General features: G+C 33.5%; 1 protein-coding gene across 1 annotated transcript in view; it reads left to right on the top strand.

Annotated features, from left to right (window-relative positions):
* The window catches only part of LOC149475123 (actin depolymerizing venom protein gelsolin 1-like), an 82255-nt gene that overhangs the window by 53687 nt on the left and 5939 nt on the right, over positions 1-22629 (top strand). Inside the window, exons 6-12 of the mRNA XM_089713755.1 lie at positions 2533-2710; positions 3879-3979; positions 4885-5001; positions 5309-5374; positions 6534-6596; positions 8456-8564; positions 20778-20890. Of these exons, the coding sequence (XP_089569881.1) occupies positions 2533-2710; positions 3879-3979; positions 4885-5001; positions 5309-5374; positions 6534-6596; positions 8456-8564; positions 20778-20890 (747 nt within the window). The remainder of the gene's footprint in view (positions 1-2532; positions 2711-3878; positions 3980-4884; positions 5002-5308; positions 5375-6533; positions 6597-8455; positions 8565-20777; positions 20891-22629) is intronic.

Genomic DNA, 22629 nt, shown 5'->3' with positions numbered 1-22629 from the left:
CGCGTGATTGGTTGGTAACGCGTTCCTTACCAGTTAGTAACTAGTCGCGTCGTGTGCGAATCTCCATAGAACATGTATGGGCTGTGACGCTCAGGCAACTCGTTAGTAATTTGAGTTTGTGACTAGTTCTTTTTGAGTAGCTCCATGAGCGAAGGGCCTTATTGGTATACTATCTGCACACCTTACTCTTACAAATAAAGAAATAAGTAATTACTTATGTATTCAAATTCACATTGGCGTCCATATAATTATACACCAGGTGGGTAACAAACAGGTCTCAATAAGTAAGCTTCAAATTACGGTCAAGTGTTTAATAGCTGTGTTTTACCTGAAAATAAAACACATATTAAATACTTACCTATATTTGAAGCTTACACTTAACGTCCACCTGTTGAGGATTTCGACTCAATGAACAAGATCTAGAGCCTGCACATTATCGTGCGCCGGCCGCGCCACCTGGTGGGAGTTGTGCCGTGTGCGAGAGAGATAGCATACATACGACGAGAAAGAGAGGGAAAATAGGCGGAAAAAGCTAGGCACCTTCTCAATAAGTAAGCTTCAAATATAGGTAAGTATTTAATATGTGTTTTATTTTCAGGTAAAACACAGCTATTAATAAATTGTATTATTATCGTGTTAATTTCTTCCTTAGATTACTATCTAGTTTGTTAGTTTAAGTTGTTTTATTATTAGTTTTAGTTTCTGTGTAAAGTTTTTAGTGTAAGTCAATACCGCATTAGGTTAAGCCTGTAATGGTAATTTGATGTAATGATAAATAAATAAATTAATAAAAACAAAGGAGATTAAATTAATTTTAAAATTAAATATTGGTTTTGGGGGCAAGAATTACATATTTTTTTAACTAAGCATAATTTTTAATATTATTGGCAACATTTATTACTAAATCTATGTTCTAAATTAGTAGTCTCGTTGTATTTTATTGTGTTTGATCTAATACATCACTACATAGTATAAAACAAAGTCACTTTCTCTGTCCCTATGCCCCTTTGTATGCTTAAATCTTTCAAACTACGCAACGGATTTTGATGCGGTTTTTTTAATAGATAGAGTGATTCAAGAGGAAGGTTTTAGTATATAATTTATTAGGTTTAAGTCAAAGCGGGCGAAGCCGCGGGCGGTAAGCTAGTTCAATATAAATTAGCAGTCGGGTTTATTGTAGTGAAACTTCTTTAGGCGCGTTGAGAGTAAAATATCAAAGTCGCGTCACGGCAATACCGTCACGTCATGGAGTAAGACAATTTTGGTATCTTTGAATCTTGCCAAAGAAGTTTCATTTCTGACGCGTGCGCTCGGCATACGCGAATTTTATTTGTTTGTCACTGATTTACAGTACTTCAAAATTAATAATGCGCATGCAGATCTTCGCTAATTATCGTATTTTCAGAAACACCCGAATCACCCCGAATCATTGAATCGTAAGTGCCCTAAACAATGCACTTGCATCTTGCACCTTGTTCAAAAGAAATAGGAGTCAATTCAGAGTCATACACAATCGAAAACAATTCAGGCTATAGGTGACGGTAGCCTGTCAGTCAAAAAATTCAAAAATCCGTCAGTCGTCTTTATATATTGGTGGTGACCGCACGTATTATCGCTGTATGGAATGATATAGAGCTGCTGTTACATACCCTTCTTAGTTTTGTTTCAAAGTTGAATTTTCCGATAAAATGATTATTTACACAGGTAGCAGATAGCAGTGGGGAAAGTGAAAATTAATAAGAGCATAATGAAAGTTCTGATCATTCTACGATATCAGAAATAGAGATAATCCGTGATTCTGTAAATCCTTTGGACTGAGATTTTAATGATTAGATTTCTACAATTTAAATGTAAACCAGTATTTGAAAATCATTTTTTAAATATAAACTTGTCTTATTTTAACCTTCCATACATCTATCATTACGCCAGCTTCAGTAAGACACTAATAGTTCTAAGTATAGAATTTTCCGAGTAAATCAATACAACAAATATATATTCGCAATCGTGTGGCTTATCCTCGCTATTAACTTACATTGAATTATCGAAACAAATTTCGTTACTTATCTCTTTTACCATAAAACTCATAATTCTAATAAACTATGCATGAATAAAATACATTTAATCACTCTATATACATATCGTCTTCGGAGGCTCGGGGAATATGACAGTTGCCGAACAGTGACGAATTTTTCTATGCGCATTATCAGTTTGGGAGTACTGTATGTGTTTTTGTGTTGTTGTTATTTGTGTGTTTTTTTTTGTGTTGATGACAATACATTTTTCTTTCCTTTTTCTAATTGAAGTGAAACTTCTTTATCGGGGTGGGAAAAAAATTGAGTGTAACATTTTCGTTACGCGTGACATTATTCCGTTACGCGCCATCTTTTTCTTATCCCTACCACGCGTGATTCGACGTATTTCTGTAAAAATGCATATAGTAAATTATTTTTTGAAAAATAAGGTCATAAAGAAGTTTCACTTCTTACGTGTGTACACTAGTACACGCACACATTTTTTTTTTCACTTTTTCAGGTGGACCCATTATTCTCTTCAATGAACAAAGGCGATGTGTTCATACTAGATGTAGGCAATGATGTTCTAATATTCGTTGGAGATAATGCTAGGAACGAGGAAAAAATCAAGGCTAATTCAGTTGCCAACCAGATTAGAGACCAGGATCATAATGGCAGAGCGAAGGTTGAGATTATTGGTGAGTTTCATATTTATTTGTTTAATGCTATTCCCTATATCTTCTCTATTTATTTATCGATCTATCTATGTACTATCTATATTTAATTCATCTATATTATAATATACTATATTATATGTTCAAAATTCTCTTCTTACAGTGTTACTCTACGCCTTCTATTGAGATGATTAAACAACCATCTCAAACATTATGAATCATTATTTCAATGTTCACAATATTGTAACGATAGGACGCGGTCTTTTACAGTAAAATTTGTATTATTAAATTTACTAGCATTCCGCCAACGGCTTCGCCCGTGTAGGCAACGAAACACCCGCATAGTTCCCGTTCCCGTAAGATTTCCGGGATAAAACCTATCACATGTGCTTACTCAGGTCTCAAGCTTGTAACAAATTTGAAATAAATCCATGCAGTACTTTTTGAGTTTAGCCCGGACATAATTATATACATGCATACAGGCAAAAACTCTATAAACTATATTTTTGGTAAGATTTTTGGTTTCAAAATTATGTATCACGCTCCAAGTTTTCTTTTAAAAAAATATATTCAATGTACAGTTTTGACTTTCCTAACTACGATTTCATTATATTCTTAGGGATTTTAAATTCAACCTAGAAAGGTTTTATTCCTTACAAAATGATTTTATATGTCTACCTTCAACAATAAAATAATAATCGACTACAAATAATAATTAACACGACTAAACACAACCAAAACGACCGTTACGCCCGAGAGCCAAATGCAAATTGCAAAGTGTCAAATCCGCTGTTCAACTCATTTTTATAACCAACCCTCGGTTTGGGTTGCCAGTTAGGGATTTGTTTCTAACAATATTATCATATAGTACTTTAAAAAATTACTAGGAATCGAAACGAAAGAACATACTTATAATTCATATAAACAATAGGCGGCCTTTTTGCTTAGAAGCAATGTTCCAGGCAACTATATGTATGGATATGTAACTACTGTATGATTTTATATTATGTATATGCAATTTGCCGATTTGCTAAAGGAAGTTTATAACCAATAAAATAATGCCTTAAATTGTAAATGATTTGAAACAGTTTACAGTTTATAAATCTTGTAAACTAATAAACTAACTGTGACATATTATTATTAAACAGCATATTACATAATATATTATTTTAATATCTATTCCCTTTTACAGATAAGTACTCCAGCGATGTGGACATTCAGAAATTCTTCACAGCCCTCGGTTCAGGCAGTAAGGACGTTTTGCCCGAAGAAAGTGCGGGTGGCGATGATCAGGTATGGTTTTAAAGAAAAAATAAAAATAAAAATAATGTAAGTATATTTTTTTATTAAAAAGTTAAAAGAAAGAAAGAATATCTTTCTTTATCAGTTATCCACACAAAACACACACAGACAACAATAATACTGTAATTATAATCACTACGTAGTATAAAAAAACAGCGTGTGTATCGAGCACATGTGTCAGAAGTGAAACTCCTTTAGCAAGATTTAAAGATACCAATATCGTCGCCTTACTCCATGACGTGACGGTATTGCCATGACGCGACCTTGAAATTCTCAACGTGCCTAATGAAGTTTCACTTCAAAAAAACATTTATATAACACACACAAACACACAAGAATAACTGTAAATAATCACTACATAGTATAGAAACGCTGTCGCTGTCTGTCTCTATATAAGCTTAAATCTTTAAAACTACACAACGGATTATGATGAGATTTTGAAGTGAAACATCTTTAGGCGCGTTGAGAGTAAAATTTCAGACCGCGTCATGGCAATGCCGTCACGTCATGGAGTAACGATTTTGGTGGCTTTGAATCTTGCCAGAGAAGTTTCACTTTTGACAAGTGGCACACACGCTCTTTTTTTTAATCGATACAGTGGTTCTAGAAAAAGGTTTTAGTATATAATTTGTTAAGTTTTCTACAAAGTGGGGGGAAAGCTAGTATATTATATTAATAACTAGCTGTTCCCCGCGGTTTCACCCGCATTGCTCCGCTCCTGTTGGTCTTAACGTAATGATAATATATAGCCTTCCTCGATCAATGGGCTATCTAACACCGAAAGAATTTTTCAAATCGGACCAGTAGTTCTCGCGTTTAGCGCGTTCAAACAAACAAACTCTTCAGCTATATAATATTAGTAGAGATTATTAGTATATATATTTTCCAATTTTCAGGCATTTGAACGTTATGAAGAGGACACAGTTACTTTGTCAGAGGTTTCCGACGCGTCTGGTTCAATCAAAGTGACGCCATTGAGAAAACCATACACACAGGATCAGTTGAAACCGCAGGTAAATATTGTCTATAGAAATTAAATACTTTTAACGGATTTTAAACGTGATTTATTTATTACTAGCTGCTGTGCGCGGTTTCTCCCCCGTGGCTCCGGCTCCTGTTGGTCGTAGCGTGATGATATATAGTCTATAGCCTTCCTCGATAAATGGGCTATCTAACACCAAAATAATTTTTCAAATCGGACCAGTAGTTCCCGAGATTAGCGCGTTCAAACTAACAAACACTTCAGCTTTATAATATTAGTATAGATTCAATATATTGGTAAAAATTGGTTAAAATTTAGTTTATTTTTATTATTTTTAGGAAACCTACATCTTGGACACAGTCAGTAGCATATATGTTTGGGTTGGAAAGCAGGCATCACCAAAAGTAAGTGTTATTAATATATTTTGTATGTGTGTCCATCGAAACTGCTGAACTTGCAAAACTGCATAATTTATTTTAACAAAAGATAATGCTTTAAGCTTCCAAATGGTCAGAATTGGACAAAAATGTAAAACTTTCACAGCATTAATTTGGCAAGAAACCATATTTAAGTCGGTTCAAACTCCAATTCAAACATTTATTTATTCAATTAGACTTATTATAAAAGCACTTTTGAATCGTCATAACAGTATTAACATTTACCACCGATTCGGAAAGCAGTATCTATGGAGAAGAACCGTGTAACGAAACGTTATATTATCTATTGGCTGCTTTGACGGAATAATATGTCAGATTCCTCCTGTCGTAGCCCCCTGCGTCAATGTTTGCAATGAATGTAAACAATGTTTTTTTTTTACCTATTTAAAAATGATATTGCTACAACTTAAGAGCGTTTAATATTACAATTGAACATGAATAATAAAATAGCTGAGCAAATGGATACCTATCCTAATATTATGTACCTACTCCTAGTCATAAAATATCACGTACCTAAATACCTACATACCTACTTAACTAATAATTTCTTGTTGAATCAGTTTTCCCAATCGCTAAAATCGCATCAAGGTCCAGAAACTTGAGGTACACCCACTTATATCTATTTTCTATACTATTTATAACCAAATCGGGTCTCTGTGTTTGTGGTACCTTCGTTGCGTCTGATTTCCGAGCTTTAAATCGTGACAATGTATATGATGTTTTCTAATATTTATTTATTAATTTATTTAAATATATTGTACCCAATGATTCGGATGGGTCACACAAGACAAATCGCTCATTATCAGTTAGTTTTTATGTAGTAATGAGGTGAATGTTTGCACACGTATTTCTAAAGATTCCGGTTAAAACATGTAAAAGTAATGTCACCACTGTAATCTGGGGACTTCAAGGAACAAATTAACACACATTTCATTAATATACGCTAAGAAATTGAGGTGGGCCTATTCTCCAAACAAAAAAAATCGTCTCCTTTCCACTCTATATAATTATGGTTAAAAATTGTGTGCTTGTTTGTGTGTGTCTGATATATTTGTAAAGTCATATAAAAGTTAATTTAATAAAATACCCACAATATTTTTAAAATAATGATTATTTTCTTCTTCAGGAAAAGTCCGAAGCGATGGCAAAGACGCAGCAGTATTTGACGTCCAAAAACTATCCTTCTTGGGTAATAGTTCATTAATTATATATAATACTAGCTTTCCGCCCGCGGCTTCGCCCGCGTTTTCAAAGAAAAACCCGCACAGTTCCCGTTCCCGAGGGATTTCCGGGATAAAACCTATCCTATCTCTCAAGTTGGATCGAACTGCACATGGTGTGCGAATTTTATTATAATCGGTTAAGTGGTTTAGGAGTCCATTGAGGACAAACATTGTGACATGAGATTTATATATATTAAGACTAGCTTAATATAATACGTGCTCCGCGGTTTCACCCGCAGTGCTCCGCTCCTGATGGTCTTAGCTTGATAATATATAGCCTAGCCAGTGGCGTGCCTAGGGTGTAAGGACTGGGCAAGCCCAAATTTTTCAAAATGTTTGATGGGTACCCTTTTCATTAATAAGATACCTACCTAGGTATACTGTGTAATTATGTTCGTTATAAAACTTATAAAAAAACGTGAACATATTACCTACATACCGAATCAAATCTTTTAAATTTTCACGCGCGCCCGCAAACAGTTGAGTCAAACGTTTATTATTAAAATCGATAAATTATATAAAACTGTATGACATTATATTATTAATAAAATTGTACAGATCATTTATATTCTAATTCAAAACGCCAATCTTTCTGAAGGAAAGATTTTATAACATCGGAATTATAGAAAGTAGGTGTTTGTTTTAGAATTCAATTACCTAACAGCTACTTTTCTATGGCAATTATTGATACCTAATACAGAAAGGCGTTCTTGGCCAAATAAATACTTATACGTATTTCTTAATAATTAATACGTACATAGGTACCTATGAATACGATTTAACGATGAGAAAGCACGCTCCGTGGAAGATCTACTACCTATTTACTAGCAGGAATCGTAACTACCAAAATATGTGCAAGTTTGAACAGCTGGGGAAAGGCTTCTTCTAAGCAATTCTCATTCATGAAATCGTTCGTAAACATTACAATTAAAATTTCGTTTATTAATGTACTAGTTTCGGTAATGCACAAATCGGGAGTTGGTTTTGATGAAGAAATTAATTGTTTTTCAGTAAAGTTTAATGATTTTACCTTTCCCCCGCTGAGCACAAAGCAAACCACCACAATTTACAACACAATCTGCTGTCGCGACACTTATTTTACAACAAAATTCGAAAAACTTAACCTAAATTACACCGGTATATTCACCCGCTCAAACAAACTATAATTTAACAATAATATTCACGACGTTCGTTCGCGCAATCGTAACTATCTTCACACTGTTAAAGCCTGGCATTTTTTCCCTTAGAAATTGCTATAGAGTTCTATAGCTAGGTATGTATCTACTCCGACGAAATTTCATACGTTAGAAGAGATGAGCGCAAAGCCCGGTAAAAGCCCACGCGTGCAAGCGAGACACCGCACTGTTTATAATCCATCCAATTTAGGTTGTAACGTCCAAATAAAAGGTACGACGTTATTCCGATAGGAAGAAGGATGAAATTAAAAAGTTTACTCGAATTCGTCATTATTTTATGGTAGGCGTATTATACATATATTATATTGTAGGTGAGTTTTCATTGAATTCGGAGCAGATTATGAATTGCTCATTGCGCGCGAATATTCAAACGTGAATATAGGTATTTTTCTGTCTCGTAGCGAATTTCTAAGGCAAGCCGGGCTTTTCGGCTTGTATGAACGTACCGCCACTGAGCCTAGCCTTCCTCGATAAATGAGCTATCTAACACCGAAAGAATTTTTCAAATCGGACCAGTAGTTCTCGAGATTAGCGCGTTCAAACAAACAAACTCTTCAGCTTTATAATATTAGTATAGATATAGATATTGTATTGAACCTTTTTTTTATTGTTTATTTTATTATTTTCAGGTGCACGTTGCTAGGATACCACAAGGAACTGAGCCGGCGGTTTTCAAACAATATTTCACAACATGGCGCGATGTTGGCATGTCTCATAGCCGTCTTGTTCGCTCCATCGGTGCGTAAACGGGCGGTTCAAACGCGGCGTTTTTATAAACAAATTTTTCAACTACCTATAGAAGTTTTCTTTCAATAAACATACTTGTTATTACTATAATAATAACAAAATTATAATATATGAACGTATTTACTATTTAGTATAACTATTTCAAAACATATGTACTTTCAATATAGGTATGTATATGATAGGATTTTTGTTTCAATTGTGTTTAAAATTTGTAAATACTTCCTCCTGGAAACACAATATAAGTTATAACTTATATTGAGTAAGAAATAAAATTTTGAAACTTAATAATATAATGTTTCTTGATATTATGGTCGTCAGTTAAACGGGTGAGTGAAACGCGGCGTTTTTTTTTTATTACGTTGCATTTACATCAAACGAGCGAATGCTCCTTCAAACCCCACTATGTGAAATTATTTTAGTGTAAACAGGCGTAGAGTATTCATACGTTGTTCTTAGTGCGTTCGAAAAGATTATTTGCAATGTTCTTATACTGAACAACACTGAATACGAGTTTTCGTTTACACTAAAAGATAACAGCTAATCTTGCTCTAGGTCTAGTTCTATGTTCGTTTGATGTAAATACACCGCTATACATCAACAAAACGAGATAGATAGAAAAATACTTACGTTAAAAATACATTGGAAGTAAATATACTACTACTCTATTAAATTTAAATATACACTGTATTTGTTTTGAACCAGATTATTATAATATGTATTTAAAAAATGTAACGATTGCTTTATAGTTTACCTAATAATATTTTTTTTTTAATATGTATTATTATTTCATGAATGGTATGACGTGCGTATGACATAAAAATTGTAATGTTTAATGATATTTTGCTTGCACTGTGTTATATTCATTGCATGCCATCTCGCTCGCACCTTAATAATGTGGGCTGTGAATGTGGGTAATAAATTTTTGAAATATTTTTGAATTAAAACACAAATAATATTAACTAATGTGTTCATATATTTCTAACAACAAAAAAAAGTTAAAACGTTTTAAAACGTTTAACTATGCATTACCTTATATAAAAAAAATATATATATAACTAAATTCGTATGTATTTTCTGATGTTTGATTTTACGCGAGTATTATACATTTAGAAATTAAAGACTTTTTAACGGATTTTAAACGCGATTTATTCATTCTATTATTTTCCCGACGTTTCGAACACTTTACAGCGAGCGTGGTCACGGGGAGACTGAGATGTTATACGTCTTGACGGTCATTCAAAAATTGCTGTTTGTAAACTACCTCCACCTATTCCTCCGTAGTTGGTATGTGGAGTATTTTTCCGGATGAAAATGAAAATGAAAAAATGAAAATTAAAAATTATTTATTTCAGCAAAAACACAGTATGTAACAAAACAAAATTTAACAACATCATATTTTGCTGTCACTTATTATACAATATAATTATTAACTGTAGCTCCCACACTAAGAGAACTTGTGTCGTGGGAGCTGGATGTTGGCAGTATTGGTATGGAATGAATAAATCGCGTTTAAAATCCGTTAAAAAGTCTTTAATTTCTAAATTCGTATGTGTTCGTAAGGCCCTTCGCTCATGGAGCTACTCAAAAATGACTGAACTAATCAGTAATTACGATTACAAACCAGTTACAAATTGTATCTCGCATACAACGCTACTCAAGTTATAAGGTTTCAGTCACTTGTCAATGTTTGCTCGTTCATTTTTATCATAAAAAACAAAGAAACTCGGGAAACCAGTAGCGTGGAGACCGACACGACGCGTCGCGCGTGATTGGTTGCTAACGCGTTACTCACCAGTTAGTAACTAGTCGCGTCGTGTGCGAATCTCCATAGAACATGTATGGGCTGTGACGCTCAGGCAACTCGTTAGTAATTTGAGTTTGTGACTAGTTCTTTTTGAGTAGCTCCATGAGCGAAAGGCCTAACAGATTAAAAAAGTGAAGTGTCAAATAAATTAAAAAAAAAATAAGTGGCCAGTAATTTTCATAGACAAGCATGAATCATTATGACTTCATTATTAAATATCAAATTTTTAACGGCCAGTTTTTGAAGTGAAACTTCTTTATCGGGGTTGGAAAAAAATTGAGTGTAACATTTTTTCGTTACGCGTGACATTTTTCCGTTACGCGCCATCTTTTTCTTATGGCCCTACCACGCGTGATTCGACGTATTTCTGTAAAGTTGCATACCTATACTTAGTAAATTATTTTTTGAAAAATAAGGTAATAAAGAAGTTTCACTTCTAACGTGCGTACACTAGTACACGCACACATTTTTTTTCGGGTTTCTGTTGCCATGCATGTTTTTGCAGAATCCTCAAACTTCAAACCTTTTTATGGAATGCTCATTGACTGGTATAAAATATTTTTAAGAGTTGATAGATTTTGTCGTATACATCATAGGAAATATGGTAATACTGTGATATAACTATGTAGAAAATATGTAATCAAAGGTTGTACTGAAATAAAATTTGTATCGATCATTAAATTAAAATTGAATAATAAATTAAATATTTTTTTATCAAATTGTATTGTTTGTTTGTATGATCTTTATATATTATGAATGAAAATGGAATGACAATACTCATCGGGTTAAATATTATTTTTATTGTTTGCTACTATAATACTCATTTTTGTAATGTTTTAACAATAGACAACATCAAACCATGCATGCGTTTTATTTTAACAAAATGGTATTCAATCTCAGGGCATTCATATCCAATATAGATATATTCCCTTCTTTGTTAAAGAGTTATTGCGAAAAAAGGTATTTATAATACAGAAGAGAAGCAAAAGTTAAAGCAAATCCATTAATATTATAAATGCGAAAGTAACTATGTATGTCTGTCTGTTACTCAATCACGTCTTAACTACTGAACCAATTTGCATGAAATTTGGTATAGAGATATTTTGATACCCGAGAAAGGACTTATGCTACTTTTTACCCCGGAAAATAGGATAGGGGTTATCCCGGAAATTCCAAGGGAACGGGAACTATGCGGGTTTTTCTTTCACTGCGCGGGCGAAGCTGCGGGTGAAAAGCTAGTAATTTTATGAATACGAAAGTATTTTTTGTCTTTCTATCACGTCGCAATGGTACTTTTTTATTATGACTAGCTGTGCCCCGCAGTTTTACCCGGAGTGCTCCGCTCCTGTTTGTCTAAGCGTGAATAGCCTTCCTCGATAAATGGGCTACACCGAAGGAATTTTTCAAATCGGACCAGTACTTCCTGAGATTAGCGCGTTCAAACAAACAAACAAACTCTTCAGCTTTATAATATTAGTATGTATATATTATTTATAGAACGTATGACTAGCTGTGCTCCGTGGTTTTATAATACTGTATACATAATATAATAGCCTTATCCGTTAGATGGACTATCTAACACTGAATGAATTGTTCAAATCGAACCCGTAATTCCTGAGATTGGCGGGTTCAATCAAACAATATAGAGCTCAATTCATTTAATAATAATAATTGTTACGTGTTCATTTTGTAAAAAAATTAGTAAAACCATTGTAAAATTTTAATAAAACGCCATTTTTTTGTATCATAGTTATCGCCCCGGCTTCGTCAAGGTTGATGAAAAAATAGTAAATGTTTTACACAATATAAAAAAATTGTTTATTAAATTATTTATTTCTGTAAAATCATAACAGTAAAACAACTAAGTTTTCTTATTCATTCGATTGATAATATACATTTTTTCAAACCTAAAATTTAAACAGCAGTGTAAGTATATTTAATTACTGAAAAGACAAAAGCACAACAAACGATTCATAATTCTCTATTTCCAAACGGAATTAGGGAGGTTAATTTAAAGGACTACATAATATGTATTGACCCTGTATCTTCAACTATTGTTATTCCAAAATTAATCCAAAACGGTGCTATAGGGGAGAGCGGGGTTGAAAGTCACATTTTTAACTTTTTTTATGTAACTTCCAAAATACGTTGTTTAGGAATGATATTTGTATACCAAAAGATAGTGTAATTATTCCGTTACAAAAGAAATAAACGTATTTTTGTATAATATTATCAGTTGTAGAAATATTTTCTATTTTAACTCTAATGAAAAATGTGACTTATAACCCCGGGTCAGGGATGGTTGTCACAATGCCTAGGGTAGGTAGTCACATACTAAATAACAGGCAATTTATAAATAGAAAGTCACTTTTTGGTCTTATAATTTTACGGAATAGTTTTTAACTAAGAACTCTTAACCAAATGAAACCGTAGACAGTCTTTATTTCAGTCTGAATATTAAGAATCACAATTTTAGCAAATAATGATAATCGTGAGTCAATATAGAGTCATCAAGCATAGATGGACTTCCAGCAGGTTTGTTAGGGTGATTTTCCGGTGTTGATTGAAAATTAACGGCTGAAACAAACAACTTCAAAACGCAAATAAAGTCAGCTCGCATACAGTGGGCTGGTTGACATGTGACAACCAGCCCCCGAAAATTTGTGACAACGAGCCCCATAACACGTTTTAGAAAAATAACATTGAAAATAAATTCCGATCAATGAATATCTAAAAAACTATACTACGATATTATAAAACACATTTCATCATCATCAAATGAACTGAAAGATTATTACTGTAAAACAAGAACGTATAATTAGAAAGAAAGAAAGAAAATACATTTAATCACAAATACTTAATTACAATTTTTCACTTAAATAACTAATACACTTTTGAGAACAATACACATTAATAAATTTTAAACCTTAAAATACAATAAATATATTCAAATATTAGTCGGTATTCGTGATTAGGTGGACTACTCAGCATTTGCCTCTCCGTGTTAGAGGAGAGGCGCCGGTTTTCAGTAGTCCCCTCGACTTGCTACGTTTGGAGCACCAGAACGGTCTTTTGTGTTGGAAAATAAAAAGCTAATAAAATAAATATTTCAAATTTTAAAATAGGAGAATAAATATATTGAAGTGGTTAAATAAAATTGTCAATGCATAATATAAACTTACTTGTACATACTTGATAAATATAAAGGGTTAAGGAATAAGATGTAATGAAGTAATTTATACGTATAGATAAGTATAAGAGTGAATATATACATAATAAAATAAAATAGATAAGGCTATACATTCAACGCTATTAGGGCTGGTTAAGAAATTCAGCAAGTATAACTTTTTTGTACTGATGTTTAAAGCTGTGCAGTGTTTTGCAATTTCTTATTGGCGGAGGTAAGTTATTCCAGCACCTAGTAGCGCTGTATGTAAAGCTTCCCCTGAAAGCCGCTGTATAGTTTCTGGGGGTTGAAAGTTTATACATGGACGCCCGTGTATCATACAAGCGATTGCCATCATCCATCCATGTGAGTTTACTGTAAAGGTAGGCGGGTGCCTTGGTCATGACCACGTTGAATAGTAGGGAGGCTAGGTGCAGTCGCCGACGACTCTCTATGTTTAAAATTTTGTTGGACTTTAGAATGGGTGATATATGTAATTACGAGGTTCGACACAGCAGCACAAAAATTTACTTTTGCTGTGCGAAAACAATAAACATGTGTGAGGCCCTCACGGCAGATCGGAGTGGTCTGACGAGAAGTGGGGACAGCGTTGTCACTGTATCGCTCTTGCCACGCTGTTCAACAGACTTATTCGATAGTTCAGTTTTGTGTTAAGACCGCTGTGACAACCAACCCGTGAGACAACCAAACCCGGTCTCCCCTACCCACATTAAACCATTTAAAATAAGTATAATAGATTTTAGCATGGAAATAGTTCATTCATCTATCATTTCCACTTTTCGACATAAGTATAAAAGGGGTGACAGACGTACGAGTAAGTACGCGAACTTGTGGCTCGACGACCTTTTTCGCTCGTGTGTCACCCCAAGTACGCGTACTTAAGGTTAATGCTACGGTCTGTTCCCAGCCAATGTCCCGCTAGATGGCGCTGAATTCTACATTTCTAGTTTATTTGAGTTTTTGCGTAATTGGAATAGTCATCAAACCTAGGAATAGTCATGGCGGTTACTGAATATTATATTTTATTGAAATATGTTATATCATTGCCTTAAAATCCACCCAATTCGGTAAAATACCGCGTTTTAACATCTGTCATTGCATACAGGGTCGTTTACACACACAGACGTATACAAAAATGATAAAGATTTAACTCTAGATGGCGTGAATGTAAAGCGCGTCACACACGGTGAAGATACTACCTATAATATTTTATCTAATCTAGTAATATTTTATATTACAGTATCTTAAGGTATCCGGTATCAGCGTTCTGACCATCATTTTTCTTTTTTCGCTGTAGAACCGCCATCCTGTTACAAATGACCCACAAAGGAGAATGACCACGGGTGGTATCGGTAAAATTTTAGTTGTGCCACGTATTCGTTATATTCTTAATTCCTATTTGTATTTATAATGATCATATGTATCAATATTAAGTCTTAATTAAACCAGATAAATTGAAATAATAGTAAATTTTTTCTTTTGAAACATGTAATTATGACTACGTATGGAATCGGTAAAATACTAGTTGTGTCACGTGTTCGTGATATTGTTAATTCCTATTTGTATTTATAATGATCATATTTACCACTATTAAGTTGTAATTATACCGAATAAATAGAAATAAAAGTAAAAGTTTTGTTTTGACACATACCTATATCTATCTCTCTTGCAAACGTCATATGTCATAGTTTCTATTTGAAATGTCAAATGAATGTGTTCGCAGTTCGACGCATTGTTCGATGTTATTTTGAAATAATGTTTATTACGATTTACTTTTCACATTTGTCTTGTAAATTAAAATATTACCTATGTAATAAATGTAAAACTTAACGTTCATCGTTAGTTTAAACTCGATTAAGTAGTTTTTTGAAGTGTTGAATAAAATAAAACTATTGTTTTAGGTATTTTTATTGTCGCGAACTGCGGCTTATTTACATAAAAACTTTAATCATATCTAAAAGTACTAACATCAAGCTTTAAATTGAGCTATATTTCATCTTGACACAATAAGTTTGATTGCGATACCAAGTGCCATAGTCACTTGGGCAATCTCCTTTTCGGGTTGTGGTTTTCATTTTTCTGTATGGGTAGACAAAACTTCAAAACGCCACCTGCTACGGTTTATATTATGAACGATTAGCTTTCCGCCCGCATTTTCAAAAAAAAACCCGTATAGTTCCCGTTCCCGTGGGATTTCCGGGATAAAACCTATTCAATGTGTCCAAGTTGTGTGATGTGTGCTAAATTTCATTGTAATCGGTTCAGTAGTATTTGCGTGAAACACACACATACACATCCTCACAAACTTTCGCATTAGTAGGAAGTAGGATTGTTATAAAAATAAAAGTTATATTTGTTGGCGTAAACTATTTCTTATCTTATCTGTGGTTTTGATTTTAGCTACTACCTAGTATCAGAAAGCTGCGTGTTCAATGCACGTCGGGGTCACACAACTGTGGAGGATACAGTAGACAATATACCTAATGAAGTTTTTCATCTTTTTATTTTACTGCAAATACAAAATAAAAATTAAACAATGGTAATGTAAATTCTAAACAAACTACTACCAAAATACAATTAGAACAAAAATCATTTGACTGGTTGATTTCACCCAGAGGCCAGAGGCGGCTCGTGACAAAATTGTATGGGTGTTCACTTGAAATAAAACAACGAAAATACAATAGCGTAGCGGGATAATTTATTACAAAAAAAAATGAGCACCACATTTTATAAATGTCTATAACACTAATAAAACCGGCCAAGTGCGAGTCGGGCTCGCGCACAAAGGGTTCCGTAGCAGCAAATATAATAAATTACAGTTAAATCAACCTATCTCAAAAACTATAAGAGATACTTTGATCAAACCAAAAATCGTTGAAAGAGTTAATTAGCATGCATCACCTCTATTTTTTTTAGAATTTTATACCCCGTAGTTATAAAAATAGAGGGGGGGGGACATACTTTTTACGACTTTGAGAGCTGATATCTCAAAAACCGTTCACTTTAAGAAAAATGTTTTTTAGAAAACTTTATATCATTTTAAAAGACCTTTCCATTGATACCCCACACGGGTATGTACATCGAAAAAAAAAATTTCATCCCTCAGTTACATGTATGGGGGGCCCCACCCCCAATTCTTTTTTTTACTATTTAGTGTCATATTTTTGTAGCGGTTCATACAACACATATTCCCATCAAATTTCATCACTGTAGTACTTATAGTTTCCGAGTAAATCGGCTGTGACAGACGGACAGACGGACAGACGGACAGACGGACATGACGAAACTATAAGGGTTCCGTTTTTGCCATTTTGGCTACGGAACCCTAAAAATTACAAAGTACAGGCTATTTCAAAACGAATTCAATGATTATCAATAATTAGTAAATCACCGAATTTGCATTCGCGAGCGTACCTACGCGTAGGTATCCATAGTGTTTGTTTATGTTTATACTAAAGGAATGGCAACGTCGCAATTGCTGCTGTCATGCGATGCGGCAACGTTGCGTGAGACTCAAAACGCTACCTGCTACGGTATGAACGATTGTTATAAAAATAAAAGTTATACAATATACATATTTGTTGGCGTAAACTATTTTATTCATCATTAATTTTGGAAAATAAATAATGTCAAAATTGATTACAATAAAACGCAGTTTTATTTTATTACATTACAGGTAAATTAGCTTGGAGAAATTTTTGCGTTTGTAGTAGTGTATGGTCAGCAAATAAAAAAAAACAACATTTTATTTTTAGTTTTTATTCAAGTATATAATATTAGTATTATTAATATTTTATTAGTTCCAAACATTACAAGCAGTGCCGATTTTTACTTCAGTGAAGACGTGTATGAATTAGGTGTTCTCCGGCCAAAAATGTAAACCACGGTAAAAGTGAAACTGTTCGAACGGTTCCGAACACTGCTTTGTGTAGCGCATGTCGCGTGACGGTCGGCTGCCGAGTAGGTATCTCGGCAGCCGCGATACACGCGACATGCGCTACACAGACCAAAAAGTTTGAGACGATGTAATAAAAGTTTCACTTTAATAACAAACAATAACAACAATAACAACAATCAACAAATACAAAATTTAACAATTAAACTACGTAATAATTATAATTTTCGAATGAAATGTGTGCTTTATGTTCTAACGGTACCAAGCGACTGACGCCGGACTGCACGAGGCACCTGCGGACAGCGTAAACTAGTTTATTCTGGTTTTGTGCGTGTTTCCACTTTCCACTATCAAGTGACGATTTATTTGTTTTGTTTCGTAATTATTATGGTCAAATATTAATTACGAAACAAATTATTATGAACAAGATATTTTATTGTTTCACGGTATTCGCCTTGTCATTGGCTCAAGGACGTAAAATTGAATGATATATTATTTTTTTTTATAAAGTCAAAACCATTTTCTTTAAAACATAAATCAGAGTATTGCTAGGGATAAGTATAAAATTAAATAGTAATGTTAGGATATCGAAACATTTTTGTATAGGCTAGAACGATATAATGGAAACGCGCTCTAAGATCTGAGTAATATACACACCACTACATATGCAAAAATTTCTCGAGACTAATTTCACTGTACACTATTGTTTTTTTTTATCAAAACATGTACATGTATTTGAGTAGTTGGCAGCATATAATATTCTGAATTTCTGATCCATGCCTATTCACTCAAAACTAATAACACTAATGATTTGTAACAGTAAATTATTTCAATAGGTATTTGAACATTTCATAACCAACAAGTAAGAATAATTCGTATACAAGATACAATAACAAATCTAATACACTATTTATTATTTTATTATATTTCATTATGTGAAAATAACCAGGAAGGTGAAAAACATATTTACGAAAACAAAGTAACATATGGTTTTGCTATTAGCTATCAGGAAAAAAAATCGTATTGTAACAAAAGAAGGATTGTAACTGAATTAGACGTAATTAGGTATGTTTGTTTCTGGGTGCACCGTTTTCGACGACGCGACGGCCGACGCGTGACGTAAACGGAGTAGGTACCTACTTTGCTAAAACAAACTAAGTAATAAAATTGTGTGTCTGTCTGAAAATTCGCTAAAGCATATTTTACCAATGTTTGCAAGTTTGTGATTACTTTGATAGTTTATCGATTTATAATAATTGTATACTTATATCATTATTTAAAAATATTCAAACACAATATGATATAGGTACTGATTTATCACTGGTTTCAGTGATGAACTGATGAGTCAATGTTAGCCACAATACTAATCACTTTCGTCATACATGTGTATGAACTATGATTGATGTGATTTGCAATGTGGTGAAATTTCATAAAAATCACGGGCCAATTTTTTGTTTTGAATCCCACCGAAAATACATATACATATTACTAATTGCGTTATTAGAATAATTAATTACTATACCCACGATCAATTATTACAATTTACAATATAGTCTCAAATGCATACTAGAGAAATATTGCAATTTGAATCAATTAAAATGCATAGCATACAAAAATAAATTCACAACACAAGAAATTCCGCGCGCAAATCATAGCGCGTGTCAATGAAATCAAGAATGTAATTTTATATCAAGCCGACGACGACGCCGAACTAAAGTACCTACAGTACCATTTACCTTCAGTGTACAATACAGTTTACAGACCTACGACGGACGAACAATAATGAGTAATAAATTGTTTACAAAAAAAAACATAGTTTCTAAGGTCATTAGTTTTATTTTATTTTATTGTTATTTTCTTTGAACGATTGGAAATGAAATTACTCAATTATTACACATAGAACTTTGATTTATTAGAATTATGCGAATTATGTATAAGATAACGAACGCGAATGCACGACATCTAGCGCGTCAATGTCTAAACATCGCCATTCGTTTAGACATTGACGCGCTAGATGTCGTGCTTTATGTCGTGTTTCGCAAAAGTCACGCACACTACTGTAGAAGTGTCAAATTTTGCCGGTATTTCACTGTTGTTTTTCTAAGTAAATAATGTAAGTTATTGATTAAAAAGGTCGAACGCGGACACATTTCATTGTAGAGAAGTGATAAAATGATTAGTTTTAAAGAAATAGTGTCTGTGTTAAGTGTTTAGTCGTCATCAAAAATGTATGGAGGGACGGTCGGAACATCCACCTTAAAAACCGTCGAGTAAGTTCGTTGACGATCCAACATGTTTGAAATTTTACTCGTAGCCCGCCTTCGCTCGCACGTCTGTCACCGCCGCGAGCCGCGAGCCTAGCCTGTCTAGCTATAATAGGTGTTACTAAGTGCAAAAGTTCAATTAATTTCGTCTTCTTCTTTTAGTTTTATGAAAATAATTTAATATAATTAATATGAATGAATATAATATAATTGAATATTGGCGAAGGTATCTTTGAATCACGCCAAGGAAGTTTCACTCCTGACGCGTGGGCTCGGCGCACACGCTCTTTTTTTGTAAAGTACCCTCCAAATATAATAGTAAAAACGAAAATATATCCTTCAATTTTTGAACATTTATTTTGTTAGAATGCTATTTACTTAAAAATAAGTGCTGGTTATTAAATTAAAAATGTCTATATTTAATTCCTGAATAACATAAAATTCCCTCTGTTGATGACATAGAGACATTCGATATCGGTGACACGCGAGAAGCTACTGACCAAGCTCTTGCGTGTGTCACCGACGTCGAGCCGAGTAAGTACGCGAACTTTAAAACCGCGATTTTAAAGTTTGTACGTCTATCAGCCCTTTAATTTACGGTTTAAGACATTTATTTCTCAAAAAAAAAATCGATTGTGCTTCTTTGTCGCTCGTTCCGCGCTCTCGCTTGCACTTCAAGCCTTACATGGAACGCCTCAGAGCGAGGTAACGCCGCATGAGTCATGTTTTTTCGGGCGTGCAGCCGGCTCTATCGAATTATAAGACGTTGTCACGTCAAAAGATTACATTATAATCACTTACAGAGAAATATATTACAAACATGTTTATTCGCTTAGCGCTTTAAGTACGTAGTAAGTAATTTGTTAGCACAATAGAATCAAACAAAAATAACAATAAAAATGAGCGGTAATTTTTATAAACATAAGTTCAAACTACCCCAACGACATTCTAAAGATATAAGGCTTGTGTCCTAGGTATAGAATAGATATGCTATTTTCATTAGATATAAAATTTATTTTAATTTTGTTAAAATTTAACAAATATATCTTTCCAGATTCCTCATATTATCAAAATTTAGACTCTGACACCAAGAATCACTTATATGAGGTCGATATAGATAGACAGAATTACATCACATTCAACGAAGTTCCCGAATACAACCAAGCCGTGAGTACATACTACTATTTGAAAATTAGAGCATCTAAGATTTGAAAAGAAAGAAAAATAATGAATTCCACTATAAGGGTGCTTTTCCACTTTAGAGTATTCATCTGTAATCAATATCATCAATCAATACATATAATAAAATCGTAGAAAAGTGATGTCTGTACAATGAAAATATTAAAAAAAAACTTAGCAGGTGTTATTATTAAATCGATCCTGAACCCAAAACTGTAGTTAAAAAAATTTTTGTCTGTTTGTCGGTTTGTCTGTTTGTCTGTATGTTCGTGCACGCTAATCTCAGAAACGGCTTATCCGATTTAGATGCGGTTTTCACTAATATATTGTGGTAAGCTTCACTTAACATTTAGTGTTTATTTCATGTCAATCGGTTCATAAATAAAAAAGTTATGACCATTTAAGTAATCACGGCGAACATTTGCTAAGGCATTCTATACATGAATAACTTACATGAATAACTTTATTACGTAAATTATACGCTAAAGTTATTCCTTGACATGTCCAGATGATCATATCGAAAGTACCGTGGGGTGGGGGGGGGTTTAGCTGAGGGGGTAGTAGGGGGATCAAAGGACTTTTATTTCGATTTTTGCTCATAAGTCTAAAACCTGCACAAATAGCATTATGGTTACTTCTAGGTAAATTTTCTACATAAAATGTCTTTTAAATTATGTCGTAGGTATTATATTTTTAACCCCCAACGCAAAAAGAGGGGTGTTACGTCCGCTATGTGTGTTTGCGTGTCCGTCTGTGCAACCGTAGCTCGCTAACGGGTAAAACGAATTAGATGCGTTTTTTTGTTACATTAGTTGTTCTTAGGTATAGTGTATCAAAATCGGTTCATCCATTTATTATATATATTGGTAAAAGTGGGAATGGAAAAAATGAATGTTGTCAGTTATACCCAAGTGATATAGGTATCAAATGAAAATAGACGACCTGTCAGAAACAATTACATAGTCAAATTTTATCAAAATCGGTTCATCCATTTATTTTATATAGGGGTAAAAGTAGGAATAAATAAATGAATTTTATCAAATATACTCAAGTGACGTATCTAATGAAAGACATGACGTGTAAAGTACAATAAGACATATTTTATCAAAATTGGTTCATCCATTTATTGGATATAGGTATAAAAGTGGGAATAAAAAAATGAATTTTGTCAAATTGGGTATATTTGACAGTGGCATATCAAATGAAAGGGCATGACATGACGTGAGAAGTATAATGAGGCATCTAGGTATTTAATCAAAATCGGTTCATCCATTTATTGGATTATAGCGGTAAAAGTGGGAATGAATAATCGAATGTGGTCAAATAATATACTCAAGCGGCATATCAATTGACGTCTGAATTACAATTAGTCATGTTTTATCAAAATCGGTTCATCTGTTTATTACATATAGGGCACCTTAGGGGTGATATAGTGGGGATAAATAATCCAAATGGAGCACCAAACGAAAGGATATGACGTGTACATATAGGTACAATTAGACATGGTTTACATCAAAATCGGTTCTGCCATTTACTAGGGGTGAAAGGGAAAAGTTGAAAGTCTGTGAAAGTAGAAGGATATGGGAGCGGGAGGATAGCCATACCCTGGAAATTTTGAACTCTTTTGTACCTAAGTTTTTTTAGCTCAGTTTAGTAATAAATTTTACTAACAGTTATTTTGTGTTATTATTTAGGTATTTTATTTCTTAACTGTAAAATAATCTGTA

Source organism: Colias philodice, chromosome 31 (genome assembly GCF_061535455.1).
Source record: "Colias philodice isolate Cphi_HAF_F1 chromosome 31, ilColPhil1 Martin Lab GWU primary, whole genome shotgun sequence".
Classification (NCBI taxonomy): Eukaryota; Metazoa; Arthropoda; class Insecta; order Lepidoptera; family Pieridae; genus Colias; species Colias philodice.
Note: the sequence above shows the minus strand (reverse complement) of the source record. Positions and strands in the feature narration are given on the sequence as shown.